We start from the raw sequence: 18,988 nt of genomic DNA on the forward strand, positions 1-18,988 counted from the left end.
AAACAAGAGGGCCCTGAATCGCTCACCTGACTAACCAAATACAATCCCAACCCAGTTTTGATCAAGATAAACGTTCTGACCAAATTTCATAAAGATTGGATGAAAACGGTGACCTCTATTGTCTACACAAGGTTTTTCTAATATTTGACCTATTGACCTAGTTTTTGACCCTAGGTGACCCAAATACAATCCCAACCCAGATTTCATCAAGACAGACATTCTGACCAAATTTCATGAAGATTAGATGAAAACTGTGACCTCTATTGTCTACACAAGGTTTTTCTATTATTTGACCTAGTGACCTAGTTTTTGACCCAAGATGACCCAAATACAATTTCAACCCAGATTTCATCAAGATAAACATTCTGACCAAATTCTATAAAGATTGGATGAAAACTGCGACCTCTATTGTCTATACAAGGTTTTTCTATTATTCCACATAGTGACTAAGTTTTTTACCTAGTGACCTAGTTTTTGACCCCAGATGACCCAAATACAATCCCAACCCAGATTTCATCAATATAAACCTCTACTGTCTGCACAAACAAATTGTTGACGGTTTTTCTATTATTTGACCTAGTGACCTAGTTTTTGACATCAGATGACCCAAATACAATCCCAACCCAGATTTCATCAAGATAAACATTCTGACCAAATTTCATAACGATTGGATGAAAACTGCGACCTCTATTGTCTACAGATGGTTTTTCTTATTATTTGACCTAGTTTTTCACCTAGTGACCTAGTTTTTGACCCCAGATGACCCAAATACAATCCAAACCCAGATTTCATCAAGATAAACATTCTGACCAAATTTCATAAATATTGGATGAAAACTGTGACCTCTACTGTCTACACAAAGAAATTGTTGATGATTTTTCAATTATTTGACCTTTTGACCTAGTTTTTGACCCAGATGACCCAAATCCAATCCCAACCCAGATTTCATCAAGATAAATATTCTGACCAAATTTCATGAAGATTGGATGAAAACTGCAACCTCTATTTTCTACACAAGGTTTTTCTATTTTTAGACCTATTATGTGACCTAGTTTTTGACCTAGTGACCTAGTTTTTGACCCCAGATGATCCAAATACAATCCCAACCCAGATTTCATCAAGATAAACATTCTGACCAAATTTCATAAAGATTGGATGAAAACTGTGACATGACTGTCTACACAAACAAATTGTTGACGGACGGACGCACGCACACACAACGGGCGCCGGACATCACACAGTCACATAAGCTCACCATGTCACTTCATGACAGGTAAGCTAAAAATATGCGTAAATTCTGAAGTTTAACTTTCCTTTAACTGACAGAGATGAATTACAAAATTCTTCTCACTTGCTATCCTTACTACTTCATTTTTTTATTCTGCATTTGACAGTATTTTGCCCCTATGCTATTAATTTAAAACATAACAAATGCCTCAGTGCATCTCCATGGCACATAACCAGCATCAGAAAAAAATCCCCATAATCATATGCATAGACCATTTTTAAACTTCTAATAACTTTTAACATTACCAAAACTTGAAATAAACAGTACAAACCAAACATCCTGTCCACTCTTTGCCGAAGTGCTAGGAAAACAACAACAACAAAACATAGTTAAACTGTCTAATTTAATCAACTATCTGAAAATAAAAATGTCAATAGTATTTGCTTTCTATACTGAACTCACTTATTATTTAAAATCAGAACTAAGAAAAATAGTTACAAACAGTCAACCAGGTTTTGTTTAAATATACACTGTCCAATAGCTTGCACTGACACTTTGATACAATTTAACTGCAATACTGAAAAATTGCATGCATTTTTGTATGACAAAAATGACAGTTATTGCCCCTACAATGACAAGGAATTTTGAAGAAAACAACCAAGGCTAAGAAGATGGCTCTAAAGCTGTCACCGGAGTTTCAGGTAACCAGTTGTCCTAGTCTTGGTCTGGTTTTTGAACCCACCTGTCCCCTGATTTAAACATGACCTTAACAGTGTCAATATAATAATTGAGACCATCTTTCACAAATATTTACTCATAAATGTGGATTCTTCATTGGTAACAAGGATTAAATAAGATTTGACCTTATGGAGAGCTACTTTTTTGACGTGCTTTACACATTGGCTTAGAAAATCGCAATTAAATATTTTGACCTAGTTTCATAAAGGTGGAATCATTAATGTGGCTTCTAAAAAGGTAACACTGTAATTCAAAGATGTACTTGGTGACTTAGGTAAATTTAGGACATGTTCCCAGATTCCAATTTTGCCCAGACATTGGTCACTAGGTGATCATTCTGACCAATTCAATCAAGTGAGTGAAAATGTGGCCTCTATTGTGTGGTCAGTTGCTAAAAGTTGTAGACTCATACAGCACCAAGATCCTCATATCATTAGCTCACATTGAGTACTCTTTGGTAAGTAAAGCTAAAACAAGTCTAACAAGCATTCAAAATTGCAGTCAATGAAACATGTAACAAACTACATAGATAATCACTATTTTTACCACATAATTTTATTAAGACGTTTGTAAACCATATTACATAAAAACTTCCATGACTTCAATCAAGACGATTCCCTATAATTCTTAATCAGCAACAAATGGCTGTAACATTTATTTTTAACAACCTGTCTATGAGGCATGAATTACAATTCTTAAACGCATTTCCCCCAGCAAGTACCAAAGCCAGTAAAAAATTATGATACTCCAGTGTTTAATGGGTTGTGTAATGGGCATTTTAAGATAATGTTAGTGTTACTAATGAGCATAATGGTAGGTTAAAGAGTATTCTAGATATCAAGAAGAAAAGTAATGGTCTACCGAAAGACCATACGGCCATCCAACAGTCACATGCAAAATACAATACCCCCATTTATTGAAGATGGAGGGAGGTTGGAGTGAGGGGGCAGTGGAGGGTGGGGGGTTTAATTGGGGGCAGAGCAGCGCATAGGGGTCTGGACAGTCTTATCAGCAAGCCATACCCTGCTGTCCTTGCAAGGCGATAAGAACTTCCACATCAGGGGTGACTGTGAGAGGTCCACTTCGTTTAATGGAATGTATGTTTCACCAATCGGATCGTCTCGGCTGAATCGGTCGTAGTCTATCACCTGCAGGTACAAGGTTTTCTCTAGCAGCTTGTTGTGAGGCCAACCTGCAACCATGAAAACACACAGGGTTCATATAACCATTTAAACCATATTTTTTGACATAAGGAGTTTCTCTCCAGGAAATCGTCTGAAAAAAATAAGCCTTGACTTGAAGTATTAATTGTAAAAAAGTTATAATTTAATTCAAATGTATATTCCCTACCTACTTTTTTCATCATCCCCTTATTTCAAACCTTAATGAAACTAACCTACATGTATTATTCTGGGATTTCAATTTGCCAAGTTAATGATTTTTGAAGGTACATACATAGGCCAGTGTGGCATTCTCAGTTTATCGAGTGCTTTACTAACTATCAGGGTCTTGTGAGTTCATATCACCGCCCAGGGCTTAACATTAACCTCAAAACAAACTTGCCCTGCCGGGCAAGTACTTAGAAAATCTACTTGCCCTGAACGTAAAGCCACTTGCCCAAAAATGAAATATCACATTAACTGTAAACCTCATATTTTTTAATAAAGATCAAAATGATACTGCACAAAACCTTTTTTATTTTTGCACATTTAACAAAATGATTACAGCAATTTAAGTCTAAATGTTATGCTCTTTGTTCTTTTTTGCATTTGCCTGGGTGGACAGTTAGATTATAAAATAACTTGCCCAGACCCAACTTTTACTTGCCAGGGGCAATAGGACAACTGTTAATTTTTTTGTAACATTTTATGTGTACTGAGCAGACACTGTTTTACTCGAGGCAGGCTGTCTGCCCGCATGTTAGCCAAAGGTTTTTCCATAATACACAGTGTATATATAAATCTAAACAAAAAACAAATATATATTATATTCACAATTCATAGCTTTAAGGTGGCAGCTTTAAGCTAAGGTTTATTTTATGCAATTCTGATTACACCAACATGTTACCACTAGTCAAGTATGACAGCCTTTTATCTTTTTTATAATCATTATTACTTGGCTATGTAATGTTAGCACCAATACATCAATACTAATTGCAAATGTGGGCGTCAGATGTTCGAATAATAATGTAATAATACAGTTCTGCCACATAAATTACCATTTTAACTGCAAATAAAGGTTTTAGCAAAATTGTAACAGCAGTTGTAAGAAAACAATGGCATTTAACGAGATGTCAACTTTACTGTAACTAAAATTTATGAAAAATATTGGGTTGGATCAACTAATGTGTTCCATTAATGTACCAAACCTATAATTAAATTCAACTTAAATGTCTGAAATTTCAAAATCTAAATATAATTATCAACACTGCAATAAAATTGCACATTTCATTATTTAAAAGTTTTGGCAACAATTATTCAAGTTGGTTTATGGTCAATCATGAATTTGATGTATCAATAAAGAGCAAATTAATGACACCCCTTTAATGCAATAACATTAAGCATTAGTAAGGAGCCATAACACCTTCAATGCAAGCATAAAGTAAGGCGCCATAACACCTTAAATGCAAGCAAAAGTAAGGAGCCTTTACACCTTCAATGCAACCATTAAGTAAGGAGACATAAAGCCTTCAATGCAAGCATAAAGTAAGGAACCATAACACCTTCAATGCAAGCATAAAGTAAGGAGCCATAACACCTTCAATGCAAGCATAAAGTAAGGAGCCTTAATGCCTTCACTGCAAGAATAAAGGAGCCTTAATGCCTTCAATGCAAGCATTAAGTAAAGAGCCATAACGCCTTCAATGCAAGCATTAAGTAAGGAGCCATAACGCCTTCAATGCAAGCATAAAGTAAGGAGTTTTTACGCCTTCAATGCAACCATTAATTATGGAGCTATAACGCCTTCAATGCAACCATTAAGTAAGGAGACATAACGCCTTCAAATTATATATGCAAGAATACAGTAAGGAACAATAACGTCTTCAATGCAAGCATAAAGTAAGGAGCCATTCCGCCTTCAATGCAAGCATAAAGTAAGGAGCCTTAATGCCTTCAATGCAAGCATAAAGTAAGGAGTTATAACGCCTTCAATGCAACCATTAAGTATGGAGCCATAACGCCTTCAATGCAACCATTAAGTAAGGAGACATAACGCCTTCAAATTATATATGCAAGAATACAGTAAGGAACAATAATGCCTTCAATGCAAGCATAAAGTAAGGAGCCATTCCGCCTTCAATGCAAGCATAAAGTAAGGAGCCTTAATGCCTTTAATGCAAGCATAAAGTAAGGAGCCTTAACGTCTTCAATGCAAGCATCAAGTAAGGAGCAATAACGCCTTCAATGCAAGCATAAAGTAAGGAGCCATAACGCCTTCATTGCAAGCATCAAGGAAGGAGTCATAACGCCTTCAATGCAACTATAAAGTATAGAGCCATAATGCCTTCAATGCAAGTATAAAGTAAGGAGCCATAACGCCTTCAATGCAAGAATACAGCAAGGAACCATAACGCCTGTAATATAAGCATAAAGAAAGGAGCCATTCTGCCTTCAATGCAAGCATAAAGTAAGGAGCCTTAATGCCTTTAATGCAAGCATAAAGTAAGGAACACCTTCAATGCAAGCATGAAACAAGCAAATTCGTAGAATTTATATCCCCCGCAACATATGCTTTGTATTAGGATGGGTGCAAATCAGACGGATGAACAAACTGACAGATTTTTTCAAGATTTAAAGTTCCATAACTCTGGTTTTAACAGATGGTGTACAAAGCCATTTGGCGTGATACAAAGTTTCAATGAAATACACCAAAGCACTTGCAAGGTATGGCTCCGGACACAAAAGTGACAGACGGACGGACGAACAGCCGGACAACGCCAAAACAATATCCCTCCGCCTCTGGCGGGGGATATATACTCATACCAAGTTTATATGAAATCCGCCAAAGCACTTCCAAGATATGGCTCCGGACACAAAAGTGCCTATAGTAAAAAGCATTTTTTCAAGATACAAAGGGCCATAACTCTGTTTTTAACAGATGGTGTACAATGCCATTCGGCGTGCATCATCCTCTTATGCATATATATACTCATACCAAGATTCAATGAAATCCGCCAAAGCACTTCCAAGATATGGCTCCGGACACAAAAGTGCCTATAGTAAAAAGCATTTTTTCAAGATACAAAGGGCCATAACTCTATTTTTAACAGATGGTGTACAATGCCATTTGGCGTGCATCATCCTCTTATGCATATATATACTCATACCAAGTTTCAATGAAATCCGCCAAAGCACTTCCAAGATATGGCTCCGGACACAAAAGTGCCGGACGGACGGACGGACAGCGGGACAACGCCAAAACAATATCCCTCCGCCTTTGGCGGGGGATAATAAGAGGCCATAATGCCATCAATGCAAGCATAAAGTAAAAAGCCATAACACCTTCAATGCAAGCATAAAGTAAGGAGCCTTAACGCCTTAAATCCAAGAATCAAGTAAGGAACCTTAAAGCCTTCAATGCAAGCATATAGTAAGGAGCCCTAACGCCTTCAATGCAAGCATAAAATAAGGAGCAATTACGCATTCAATTCAAGCATAAAGTAAGGAGATGTAATGCTGTCAATCCAAATATAAAGTATGGAGATGTAATGCTGTCAATTCAAGCATAAAAAACAACATGCAATAGGGCCTTCAATGAAAGCATCAAGAAAGGAGCCACTGAGTGATGCATTCAATTCAAGCATAAAGTAGAGAGCTTCTAAACAATGCATGCAATACAAACATAAACAAATGATCCAATGTATAAAGCTCTCAAAGGAATCATAAAGAGAAGAGCCACTTTAAGCCTAAGTGACAGCCTATTGCTGAAGACACAGACTGCAGAAGAGTAAGTAAATCATGTTTGTTTGTGAAATTATAAGAGGGCTTAAACAATATAAATAATTATTATTTAAATGTTCAAGAATGCCACCTTGTGAAAAAAATGTGAAAAGGCTAACAAACAGGCACACCAAGTCAATCTTTCACGTAAGAGTGTACCAAATACATGTAATTTAAAAAAAGATCTTTAAGAAATAGCTCGGCAGAGTGCTCAATAAAACAAGAATGTGTTGCCATAGGTCAGAGATGCCCCCTTCATTTCACTTTTGTCTCAAAACTCCACTTGTAAAAAAACAAGCTTTTTATAGCCAACTTTGACTTTTGACATCTAAGTGTGACCCTAACCTTGAGGAAGAAGAAGAGTTATTACACGCCAAATGCCATCTCTCCATAAAGAGCCATTTAATCATTTCTTCAATGTAGGCAGAAAGGGAAAATTTAATTAATCATACATAAGGTTAAAAGCCATTTAATTATGTCTTTAATATTGCTAGGAAGTGAATTGCTATTAAATCTAGCATCGTTAATAGCCAGAAATTTAATTTATCATGCCTATAACACAGTCATGAATAATCAAATGATTTAATGATGACTTTTGTGTAACCATGAGTGAAGGACCATTAAATCATGTCTTTAATATAGCTAGCAATAGCTATTTAATCTAACGTCTGATATAGCCAGGAAGTGAATTAATTATGCCTTCAATAAAGTCATGAATGAACAAATGATATAAAGATATCTTTGGTGTAACCATGAGTGAAGGACCATTCAATCATGTCTTTAATTTAGCAAGGAATAGCTATTAAATCTAACGTCTTATATAGCCAGGAAGTGAATTAATCATGCCTATAATACAGCCATCAATAAACAAATGATTAAATGATGCCTTTGGTGTAGCCATGAGTGAAGGACCATTAATCATGTCTTTAATTTGGCTAGAAAGTGAAAAGCTATTTAATCTAAGCTTTCATATAGGCAGGAAGTGATTCAAGCATGCATTTCATACAGCCATGTATTAACAAGTGATTCAATGATGCCAGAAGCGAAGGGCCATTACATTTTATCTCGCATTTTCATCATGCATTTATTGAAAACATTATGTGCACTTTCATTAAATTACTCTCAAGAGGTGTTGCATCAAACCTGGGGCCATTTTACAATTTCAATCGACTGGTAATCATCATTAAAGTAAACCTTAACACATTTTCAATCAAAGCCTTGACATAAATCAAACAGATTTAATTTCATGAAAGTGTCTTCCATGCTAATGGAATTGAATATAGCTGATTGCCTGCAGACCTGTATGGCAGACAGTGTACTGATTATCCAGCCATCAGAATCAGATAGAACCCAAGATCAATAGTCTGCATGGAGGACTGAATGAAACCAATACCAACCAGCTACACCAAAGTCTATCTGAGGGACATATATAGAAAGAAGCTTTTATTGGTGCTGAATCACCATTGATTTTGATCATACCCCTGAATTCGTAAGTAACAAGCTCTCACTGAAGATGTTGATACAGCATATCCTATTAGCGGAATTGTTTTGATACACTTTTCACCCTATCCCCCCCCCCCCCCCCCCCCCCCCCCCCCCCCCCCCCCCCCCCGCGCAAACAATAATGATTTGGTGCGACAAATCTATTGATTCCATATATAGGCAACATTCGGACTTCCAGTCTCAGGAAAGATGTGATCTGAATCTGGCAATTTTGACACCAGATCAGAGATAGGGAATGGTAAACACAAAAGTAAGGCAAAGTCAAGGAATAGGAACATTATCTTCAAAATCATGTACACTTATCACCATGAAATTCTGTGGTATTTGATAAAATACAATTTCCTGGACAAGCCAAAAACATGTATACTTATCAGCATGTAGTATCGTGTTTTTTCTTAAATTACGATTTTGTGGACATGTGGAAAAAAACTTTTAAACACAATAATTTTGCAACAAATGCTTGGTTAAGAGTTACTTACAGGAGGTTTGCCCTGTTTATAACATGCCAATTAACTGGTCCATTGACAATATTAAAAGGGGCATTGTTTCCAACAGGCCAATAAACTCATTATTAAAGTGAAAGTAAACAGATCTGCAAAACTGAATGACCTTTGCCCAATGTTTGAAAGGAAACCAATCATGGCCAAACTGATGACAATTTTACCTTAATCAGCGCTAATTAGAGAGGATGCAAATATAATTGTTTGTAAATAGTGTAAGCAAATTATTTCGCTTCATTTTCTATAGTTTTTTATGCCTCTCATTAAAGGACAAAAACAAATTGATTACACCTCAGCATATATTTTGTCCGTATGTTAGCTGATCAAAATACAACATACCTTATAACCATAATACACATATACTCCAGCTAGGGGATGCAGGGTTTCAACAATTAGCACTTATTCTAATAATTCTATCTAAACTAAATTGACAGTATCGAAACAGCTTAACAGCATAAGCATCTTGCAGAAAATCGACATGACGCCGCCTGTCAATCAAGTTCTTATCTAAGAACTGATCTATCAATCAGCAATCGATTAATCGGGCGCGTTAGTTAATTAGCAACAAACTGTCCGCCATTTTCTAGACCAGCTATGTATAGGTTAACTTTTACTTTAGCAAGTTTCTTTTGTTTTCCTCTTTTTAGCGAAATAAAAGCAGTATGTGTGTGGATAATGTTCAATTAAAGGGGCCTTTTCACAGATTTTGGCATTTTTTAACTTATTCATTAAATGCTTTATATCGATAAATGTAAACATTGGATCGTAAAAGCTCCAGTAAAAAATCAAGAATAAAATTTAAAAAAGGAAAAGTACATTGCCCGGACCAGGTTTCGAACCAGTGACCCCTGGAGTCCTGCCAGAGTCCTGAAGTAAAAACGCTTTAGCCTACTGAGCTATTCCGCCAAGTACACATGCTTGACGTATTTTATACCTTATATAAGCAATCTTCGTAGTTTCACAAAATTTAACGACAAAAACAGAACTCTCCAAATTATTCAATCGTTTCGCGTTGCAACGCTTTATAATTTTAGGTTTTAAAATCGTCAAAAGATGCATATAATGGCTATATTAGACCATGGTAAATGTTCAGTATTACTATTTCCTCACAAATATCATAACTAAAACGAAAATTTGCGAATCTGAAACAACTTTTTTCAATTTTGTCAATTTACCAAAGCGTGAAAAGATCCCTTTAAATGTATTTCGTGACTCAAAAAATTTGATTATTTTGGTTGAGGATCTTTTATTCCTCGATTTATTAACCTAAAAAATCAGCGCAAAATAGTGTCTCATGATTAATAATGATTTTGCAGTGTATGTCAGTCAAACTAAAGGGCTTGTCACAGAAGTAACAAATACCACATGCCCATACCACATACCATACTTTGAAGTTACTAGGTTGTAATAACCATGTGAAATTAATGTGAAAATGATCAGAGCAATTTTTAACTAGAAATGGCGCAGCAGAGGCCAATGCGTATCCCCACGCCGCATGTTTGACCCAAGGGGCATCCCAGGGTATGTAATGGGGCCATGCATAGTTGAGATTGACCATATTGTTATAAGAGATGTCCAGTACCAATTGGAAGTGAATCGATGTAGAAATGAAGAAAATAATGTACAATAACATAAAACAAGATATGTGTTTGTCAGAAACACAATGCCCCCTCCTGTGCCGCTTTTATTTATTAAAAAAACAAGGGCTGTTTGTAAAACATGCATGCCCCCCAAATGGGCTGTCCGTTGTAGTGGCAGCCATTGTGTGAATACGATTTTTGTCACTGTGACCTTTGACCTAGTGACCTGAAAATCAATAGGGGTCATCTGCGAGTCACTATCAATGTACCTATGAAGTGTCATGATCCTAGGAAAAGGGTTCTTGAGTTATCATCCGAAAATCATTTTACTATTTCGGGTCACCATGACCTTGACCTTTGACCTTGTGACCTCAAAATCAATAGGGGTGATCTGCAAGTCATGATCAATCTACCTATGACGTTTCATGATCCTAGGCGTATGCGTTCTTGAGTTATCATTCAAAAACCATTTTACTATTTCGGGTTACCTTGACCTTGACCTTTGACCTAGTGACCTCAAAATCATTAGGGGTCATCTACGAGTCATGATCAATCTACCCATGAAGTTTCATGATCCTAGGCGTATGCATTCTTGAGTTATCATCCGGAAACCATTTTACTATTTCGGGTCACCGTGACCGTGACCTTTGACCTAGTTACCTCAAAATCAATAGGGGTCATCTGCAAGTCATGATCAATCTACCCATGAAGTTTCATGATCCTAGGCGTATGCGTTCTTGAGTTATCATTCAAAAACCATTTTACTATTTCTGGTCACCGTGACCTTGACCTTTGACCTAGTGACCTCAAAATCAATAGGGGTCATCTGCGAGTCATGATCAATGTACCTATGAAGTTTCATGATCCTAGGCCCAAGCATTCTTGAGTTATCGTCTGACAACCACCTGGTGGACGGACCGACAGACCGACCAACAGACCGACATGAGCAAAGCAAAATACCCTCTCTTCTTCGAAGGGGGGCATAAAAATTATCATTTGGCAGGTTCATTACTTACCTCCCTTTAAAGCTTATTACTTTCCTTGGTGTTTTTTTTACCTTTGACCTTGAAGGATGAACAAACACAATGCCCACTCCTGCACCGCTTTGATTTATTATTTTTTTACATCATTTGGCAGGTTATTTAATTGCCTCCCTTTAAAGCTTATTACTTCCCTTGGATTTTTTTTTTTTGACCTTTGACCTTGAAGGATGACCTTGACCTTAACATTTCACCACTCAAAATGTGCAGCTTCATGAGATACACATGCACTCCAAATATCAAGTTGCTATCTACAATATTGCAAAAGTTATGGCAAATGCACCATACCGGGGGCATAAGAATAAGTGAAAATCTCTGAACCGGCCCCACCCCAACCCCCATAACTTTTGACCCAGGGGTCCAATCAAAATTCCAAATAGTGCACCATCGCACATATGCTCATAGCTACCATGTGTGTAAGTTTTCAAGGTTAAAGTGCTAATAGTGTAGGAGATAATAGTGGCCAGGACGGACGGAGGGACAGACAGACGGACGGACGGCGGAGATAACCACAATATCCCCACGCTTTTCAAAAAGTGTGGGGATAATGAAAGATACTACTTTTTGCACATGTGCATAGTCAATCCAGTTCATCTCTCTACTTTCTACTTCGTTTCAGACAGTAGATGGGGGTTACACAAATATATACTGTAAAAGAGAATATAACTGAGACAAGAGTTTACTCTAGTTAACAGAAAATGGTTAGTTACCAAGCTAATGTTTCAAATATATAACAAGAATGTAAAATACTCTTTTGATCTTTTATAAAAAAACAAGAAGGCCATGATGGGCCTAATGCGCTCATCTTAGCTCATGGTAAACCAATTTCAAAAACTTGACTTTGGGATCTAGTCTTCAAATGTTTGACACAGTTTTAAACTTGGCCTAGACAAACATACAGATTAAGTTTCATTGTAATAAGGTCACATATGAGGCATTTAGGATCTTATAAAGGTTTTCCATTATTTGACCAGCTTTACAACTGTTTTCCCTTACTTGACACAACTTGTAACACAGTCTACATCTTGCCAAGATAAACTTTCTGACCAAGTTTGATCAAAAACAAGGGCTGTTTGTAAAACATGCATGCCCCCCATATGGGCTGTCAGTTGTAGTGGCAGCCATTGTGTGAAGACGTTTTTTGTCACTGTGACCTTGACCTTTGACCTAGTGACCTGAAAATCAATAGGGGTCATCTGCCAGTCATGATCAACGAACCTATGAAGTTTCATGATCCAAGGCCTAATTATTCTTGAGTTATCATCAGGAAACCATTTTACTGTTTCGAGTCACTGTGACCTTGACCTGACCTAGTGACCTGAAAATCAATAGGGGTCATCAGCCAGTCATCATCAATGTACCTATGAAGTTTCATGATCCTAGGCGTAAGCATTCTTGAGTTATCATCCGGAAACCATTTTACTGTTTCGAGTCACTGTGACCTTGACCATTGACCTAGTGACCTGAAAATCAATAGGGGTCATCTGCAAATCATGATCAATGTTCCTATAAAGTTTCATGATCCTAGGCATAAGCATTCTTGAGTTATCATCCGGAAACCATTTTACTATTTTGAGTCACTGTGACCTTGACCTTTGACCTAGTGACCTGAAAATTCATAGGGGTCATCTGCCAGTCATGATCAATGTACCTATGAAGTTTCATGATCCTAGGCCTAAGCGTTCTTGAGTTATCATCCGAAAACCATTTTACTATTTCAAGTCATTGTGACCTTGACCTTTGACCTAGTGACCTGAAAATCAATAGGGGTCATCTGCCAGTCATGATCAATGTACCTATGAAGTTTCATGATCATAGGCCTTAGCGTTCTTGAGTTATCATCCGGAAACCATCTGGTGGACGGACCGACCGACCGACATGTGCAAAACAATATACCCCCTCTTCTTCGAAGGGGGCATAATAAATTATAAATGTGTCTTCAAGATTGGAAAGTAATCTTTTCCAGTATTTGACCTGATGAACTAGTTATTAATTCAAATGAATCTAAATTTGAACTTAAGCCTACATAAAAGTCAGTGTAAACATTTCGACAAAGGTTTAAAAAGATTGCGTCATAAATCACTCTACGAGAATGCTAGTAACAAGTGTTCTATGATTTGGTGACCTAACTTTTTATCCAAATTTAAACAGATTCGAAGTTTGATTAAAACTGAGTCTAAACTGTGTTCTTTAGATTGGCAACAAGCCAGATGTGGATGACGAACGTCACTCAACATGGCACAAGACAACTCAAGCTGGACATTATAGACAGACCACAATAGATCACCTTGAGCACTTAGTGCTTGGATAAGCAAAAATATTTCCCTTTCCCTCCAATAAGCCATCATACCAACTTAAGTGATCAAAAGGTTCTCAAGATATTGTGCATAAACAAATTTTACATGACAAGCCCCTGTGACATTTACTGGTGAGTCTTTTTATCTCTTTCCACGAAATCAGCAAAACAACTTAATGACTGCTGAGTTCAAAGGTTGTCTAGATTTCCTGGTGAGATGATAATTATGGTTACCAAGGATCCATGCACACATCTAAAGATTTGCAAAGCAATTTATCTCCTCTTCCTTGAAGACGTAATAAAATTGTTTACAATTGCAACTGAATCATTTAATCAGATTTGTGTCAAGCAAAGATGGTGTTTCTTGTCATCAAGCAATGCTTAAGAATAAGATTAATCCTTTCCCACTCAGAAGCAAAGTAAACAAGAGATGTGTTTGTCAGAAACACACTGTCCCCTACTGTGCCTTTTCATTTTTGTTTAACCTTTGACCTTGAAGGATGACCTTGACTTTTCACCACTCAAAATGTGCAGCTCCATGAGATACGCATGCATGCCAAATATCAAGTTGCTATCTTCAATATTGCAAAAGTTATTGCAAAAGTTTAACAGACAGACTGACAGACACATACAATGACAGACAGACAGGCCAAAAACAATATACCCCAGATCATTCCATCCGGGGCATATAAAGGCTATGTGCAAAGAGCATAAAACCAGAACAGCCTGCGAGTAACTCGCAGTCTGTTCAGGTTTTATGCTGTTTGCTGCTCATCAATCTCTAAGGGTGTAAATGAAGCATATAAAAAGTGTATGTAGTAAAAGAAAGGTCTGTTATTATATTTAACTTTCTAAGGGACTACAAATGCGTTAAAATACGTTGTTTAAGTGGTAAAGGTTAATATTACAAGTTATAGATGCCACAACTCAAATGTGCTACTGAGTACAGGACACTCATGCAAAATCAAGATATAAACTACACAGCTTAAATCATTGAAAATTGCAAAACGTCTTATTATTAGGATGATGTCCTCATTTATTTCCTCATAAGGTCTGACTATTGATCAGAACATAGGGAAAGTACCTACTGTTGCGTCCGTTGCACCTAATAAAACAAGAGCACCACCTTGCGGGTGCAGACCACTCATCTATTTTTCTTTTTAAAGGTGTAGGGACCTATTTCAATTTCAATCACAAAGGAGGGAGGGGTGGAGTGGAGAGGGCTGCATAGTGTGGGGGTGTGGTCATTTATTACATTATCTTCCAAAAATGCAAAAAAAAAATGTTTTTTTTTTTTTTTGGGGGGGGGGGGGGGGGGGGAATTCTTGGGTGGGATGGTTGGACGGTATTTCAAAAATAAAATAATAAAAATAAATATTTGTGTTTTATAACCATGTTTGAAAAAAACAAGAGATGTGTTTGTCAGAAACAAAATACCCCCTATTGCGCCGCTTTGAATTATTTTTTTCCTTTGACCTTGAAGGATGACCTTGACCTTGAACTTCCACCACTCAAAATGTGCAGCTTCATGAGAAGGCCGCTTTGAAATTATTTTTTTTTACCTTTGACCTTGAAGGATGACCGTGGCCCTTGAAGGATGACCTTGACCTTGAACTTCCACCACTCAAAATGTGCAGCTTCATGAGAAGGCCGCTTTGAAATTATTTTTTTTTACCTTTGACCTTGAAGGATGACCGTGGCCCTTGAAGGATGACCTTGACCTTGAACTTCCACACTCAAAATGTGCAGCTTCATGATAAGGCCGCTTTGAAATTATTATTTTTTGACCTTTGACCTTGAAGGATGATCTTGACCTTGAAGAATGACCTTGACCTTGAACTTCCACCACTCAAAATGTGCAGCTTCATGTGAACGCCGCTTTGAATTTTTATTAAAAAAATTGACCTTTGACCTTGAAGGATGACCTTGAACTTGAACTTCCACCACTCAAAATGTGCAGCTTCATGATAATGTCGCTTTGATATTTTAAATATTTTGTTCGACCTTTGACCTTGAAGGATGACCTTGACCTTGAAGGATGACCTTGACTTTGAACCTACACCACTCAAAATGTGCAGCTTCATGATAACGCCGCTTTTATTTTATATTTTTTGACCTTTGACCTTGAAGGATGACCTTGAAGAATGACCTTGACCTTGAACTTCCACCACTCAAAATGTGCAGCTTCATGATAATGCCGCTTTGAAATTTTTTATTTGTTTTTTTACCTTTGACCTTGAAGGATGACCTTGACCTTGAAGGATGACCTTGAACTTCCACCACTCAAAATGTGCAGCTTCATTAGAACGCCACTTTGATTATTATTTTTATTACCTTGAAGGATGACCTTGACTTTGAACTTCCACCACTCAAAATGTGCAGCTTCATGAGATACACATGCATGCCAAATATCAAGCTGCTATCTTCAATATTAAAAAAGTTATTGCCAATGTTAAAGTTTTCGGACTGACAGACGCCATATATTTGACATTTGACCTTGAAGGATGACCTTCACCTTTCACCACTCAAAATGTGCAGCTCCATGAGATACACATGCATGCCAAATATCAAGTTGCTATCTTAAAAAGTGTAAAAGATATGGCCAATGTTAAGTTTGATGGCATGAAAGTATTTAAAGTTTAAAAGCAAAAGCCTTGATACTTTAGAAGTAAAGTGGATCTGAACACAAAATGAAACCATATATTCAAAGTTACTAAGTCAAAAAAGAGCCATAATTCCATAAAAATGACAACCAGAGTTATGCAACTTGTCCTTTACTGTCAACTTATGATAGTTTGCGAGTGTTCCAAGTCTGAAAGCAATATCTATGATACTTTAGGGGTAAAGTGGACCATACCACAAAACTTAACCAAATTTTCAAGTATAAAGGGCCCCATAATTCCGTCAAAATGCCAGTCAGAGTTACATAACTTTGCCTGCACAGTCCCCTTACGATAGTTAGTAAGTGTTGCAAGTATGAAAGCAATGGCTTTGATACTTTAGGAAAAAAGTGGACCTAAACACAAAACTTAACCAAATTTTCAATTTTCTAAGTATAAAAAGGGCACATAATTTGTCAAAATGCCAGTCAGAGTTACATAACTTTGCCTGCACAGTCCCCTTATGATAGTTAGTAAGTGTTGCAAGTATGAAAGCAATAGCTTTGATACTTAAGGAATAAAATGTATAAAAAGTATAAAAAAGGGCACATAATTCTGTAAAAATGCAAGCCAGAATTATCTTACTTTGCCTGCCCAGTCCCCTAATGATAGTAAGTAAGTGTACCAAGTTTGAATGCAATAGCATTGATACTTTATGAGAAAAGTGTACCTAAACGCAAAACTTAACTGGACGCCGACGCCAAGGTGATGACAATAGCTCTTTTTTTTTTCTTTTTTTTTAAATGAGCTAAAATGATGAGGAATTAAGCTTCTTCTGACAGATATCATTGATTTTCATCTTTATTAATTAATTTATTAGTTGAACATTAGGCGCAATTACATAGGTAACTGACTGTTACCCTCAACCCTCATCTCAGTTTATTTTTTGACCAAAAAAAGTTTCCCCAAGTGTGATTCATATTTTATTGAACATTAATATTTTGATTTTTTGAAGAAAACAACCTGAAAACTTGGAAATAATTGTAGTTCAGATTAAACATCTCCCTTAAGTTTACCATAAATACCAGTAGTTGTTTTTGTTAAAATCAGGTCAGGTGTAGCGGTCCATTTTATCCCCCGGCCAGTTTTTCCCCGGGGAAAAATTGGCCTAGGCCATTTTTTCCCCGGGGAAAGATTGGCCTAGGCCGTCTTTTCCCCCAGGGAAAAATTGGCCCAGGCCAATCTTTCCCCCCCTTGGCCAAATTTTCCCCCTACTTAAAAAATTAATTGCAACATGACTCTTGGCACTTTTTTCACCCTCGGCCAATCTTTCCCCCCTCCCTTCCTAAGAATTAATAGCAACATGACTCTTAATTTTTTTGTCTTCCCTTCGCCAATTTCCCCCTCCCCCTACTTAAAGAATTAATAGCAACATGACTCTTGGCCATTTTTCTCCCCTCGGCCAATCCCCCCTCGCCCCCCAAAGTAATTGTCAAAAGATAAAATTTAGTGTATAAGTGGTCTTTGGAACGAAACCAAATGGTAGGGGGGAAAAACTGGCCAAGGGGGAAAAATGGCCTAAAAGTGAATGAACAAGAGGGTCCTGTATCGCTCGCCTGAAACTCCTTCTAGATTGCAAACAAACATTTTGTATGATTTGACTTAGTTGTCACCTAGCTTTTGCCTGCACATGACCAACTTCCAAACTCAGGTAATGATTTGATAGAGATGGACATTGTGACCCATTTTCATGAAGATCAGGAAGAAAATATGACATCTAGAGAGTTAACGAAAGTTTTCTATAATTTGACCTAATGACCTAGTTTTTGACTACCTATCACCTACTTTCAAATTCAACCTATATTTCATTGAGATGAAGGTTCTGACCAATTTTCATGAAGATTGGTATGAAAAGTGACCTCTGGAGTGTTAACTAACCGTTTCTGTGATTTGGTCTGGTGACCTAGTTTTGGAACACACATGACCCACTTTCCCTAACTTAACCTAGATTTCATTGAGATGAACATTCTTACCAATTTTCAGGGGGGGGGCGGGGGGGAATTTGCAGAAAGGTGTAGAAAAAATGTAAAATAGAAGTAAAATAAAAGATAAGGGGGTTGAGGCAGTTTAAGCAACTCTCAATCAAATTCTGTTGTTAAAACTACTTTTACATGTTAAGGGGGAAAAACTTGCCATGGGGGGAAAAACTGTCCAAAAAGTGAAGAATAAATGTAAAAGATAAGTAAGATAAAAGATAAGGGGGTGGAGGCAGTTTTAGCAAATTCTCGATCAAATTCTGTTGTTAAAACTACTTGTACATGGTAGGGGGGAAAAACTGGCCAGGGGAGAAAAACTGGAAGAAAAGTGAAATATAAATGTAAAAGATAAGTAAAATAAAAGATAAGGGTGTGGAGGCAGTTTTAGCAACTCTCAATCAAACTCTGATATTAAAACTACTTTTACATGTTAGGGGGGAAAAACTGGCCAGGGGGGGAAAACTGGACGAAAGGTGTAGACGGAAAGATATATTAAATGAAAAATCAGGGGGGGAAGAATTGGACTA

General features: G+C 37.1%; 1 protein-coding gene across 7 annotated transcripts in view; it reads right to left on the reverse strand.

Annotated features, from left to right (window-relative positions):
- LOC127852746 (synaptotagmin-7-like) overlaps nt 1-18,988 on the reverse strand; it is a 263,942-nt gene that overhangs the window by 28,116 nt on the left and 216,838 nt on the right. For 5 of the 7 annotated variants that reach the window (XM_052386708.1, XM_052386707.1, XM_052386704.1 and 2 more), the window contains 2 exons: nt 2,989-3,158; nt 1,560-1,589 (listed from right to left, as the gene is read on the reverse strand). In XM_052386708.1, the coding sequence (XP_052242668.1) occupies nt 1,560-1,589; nt 2,989-3,158 (200 nt within the window). The remainder of the gene's footprint in view (nt 1-1,559; nt 1,590-2,988; nt 3,159-18,988) is intronic. The other 2 variants (XM_052386710.1, XM_052386709.1) reach the window with 1 other exon arrangement.

This window comes from Dreissena polymorpha, chromosome 12 (genome assembly GCF_020536995.1).
Source record: "Dreissena polymorpha isolate Duluth1 chromosome 12, UMN_Dpol_1.0, whole genome shotgun sequence".
NCBI classification, from domain to species: domain Eukaryota; kingdom Metazoa; phylum Mollusca; class Bivalvia; order Myida; family Dreissenidae; genus Dreissena; species Dreissena polymorpha.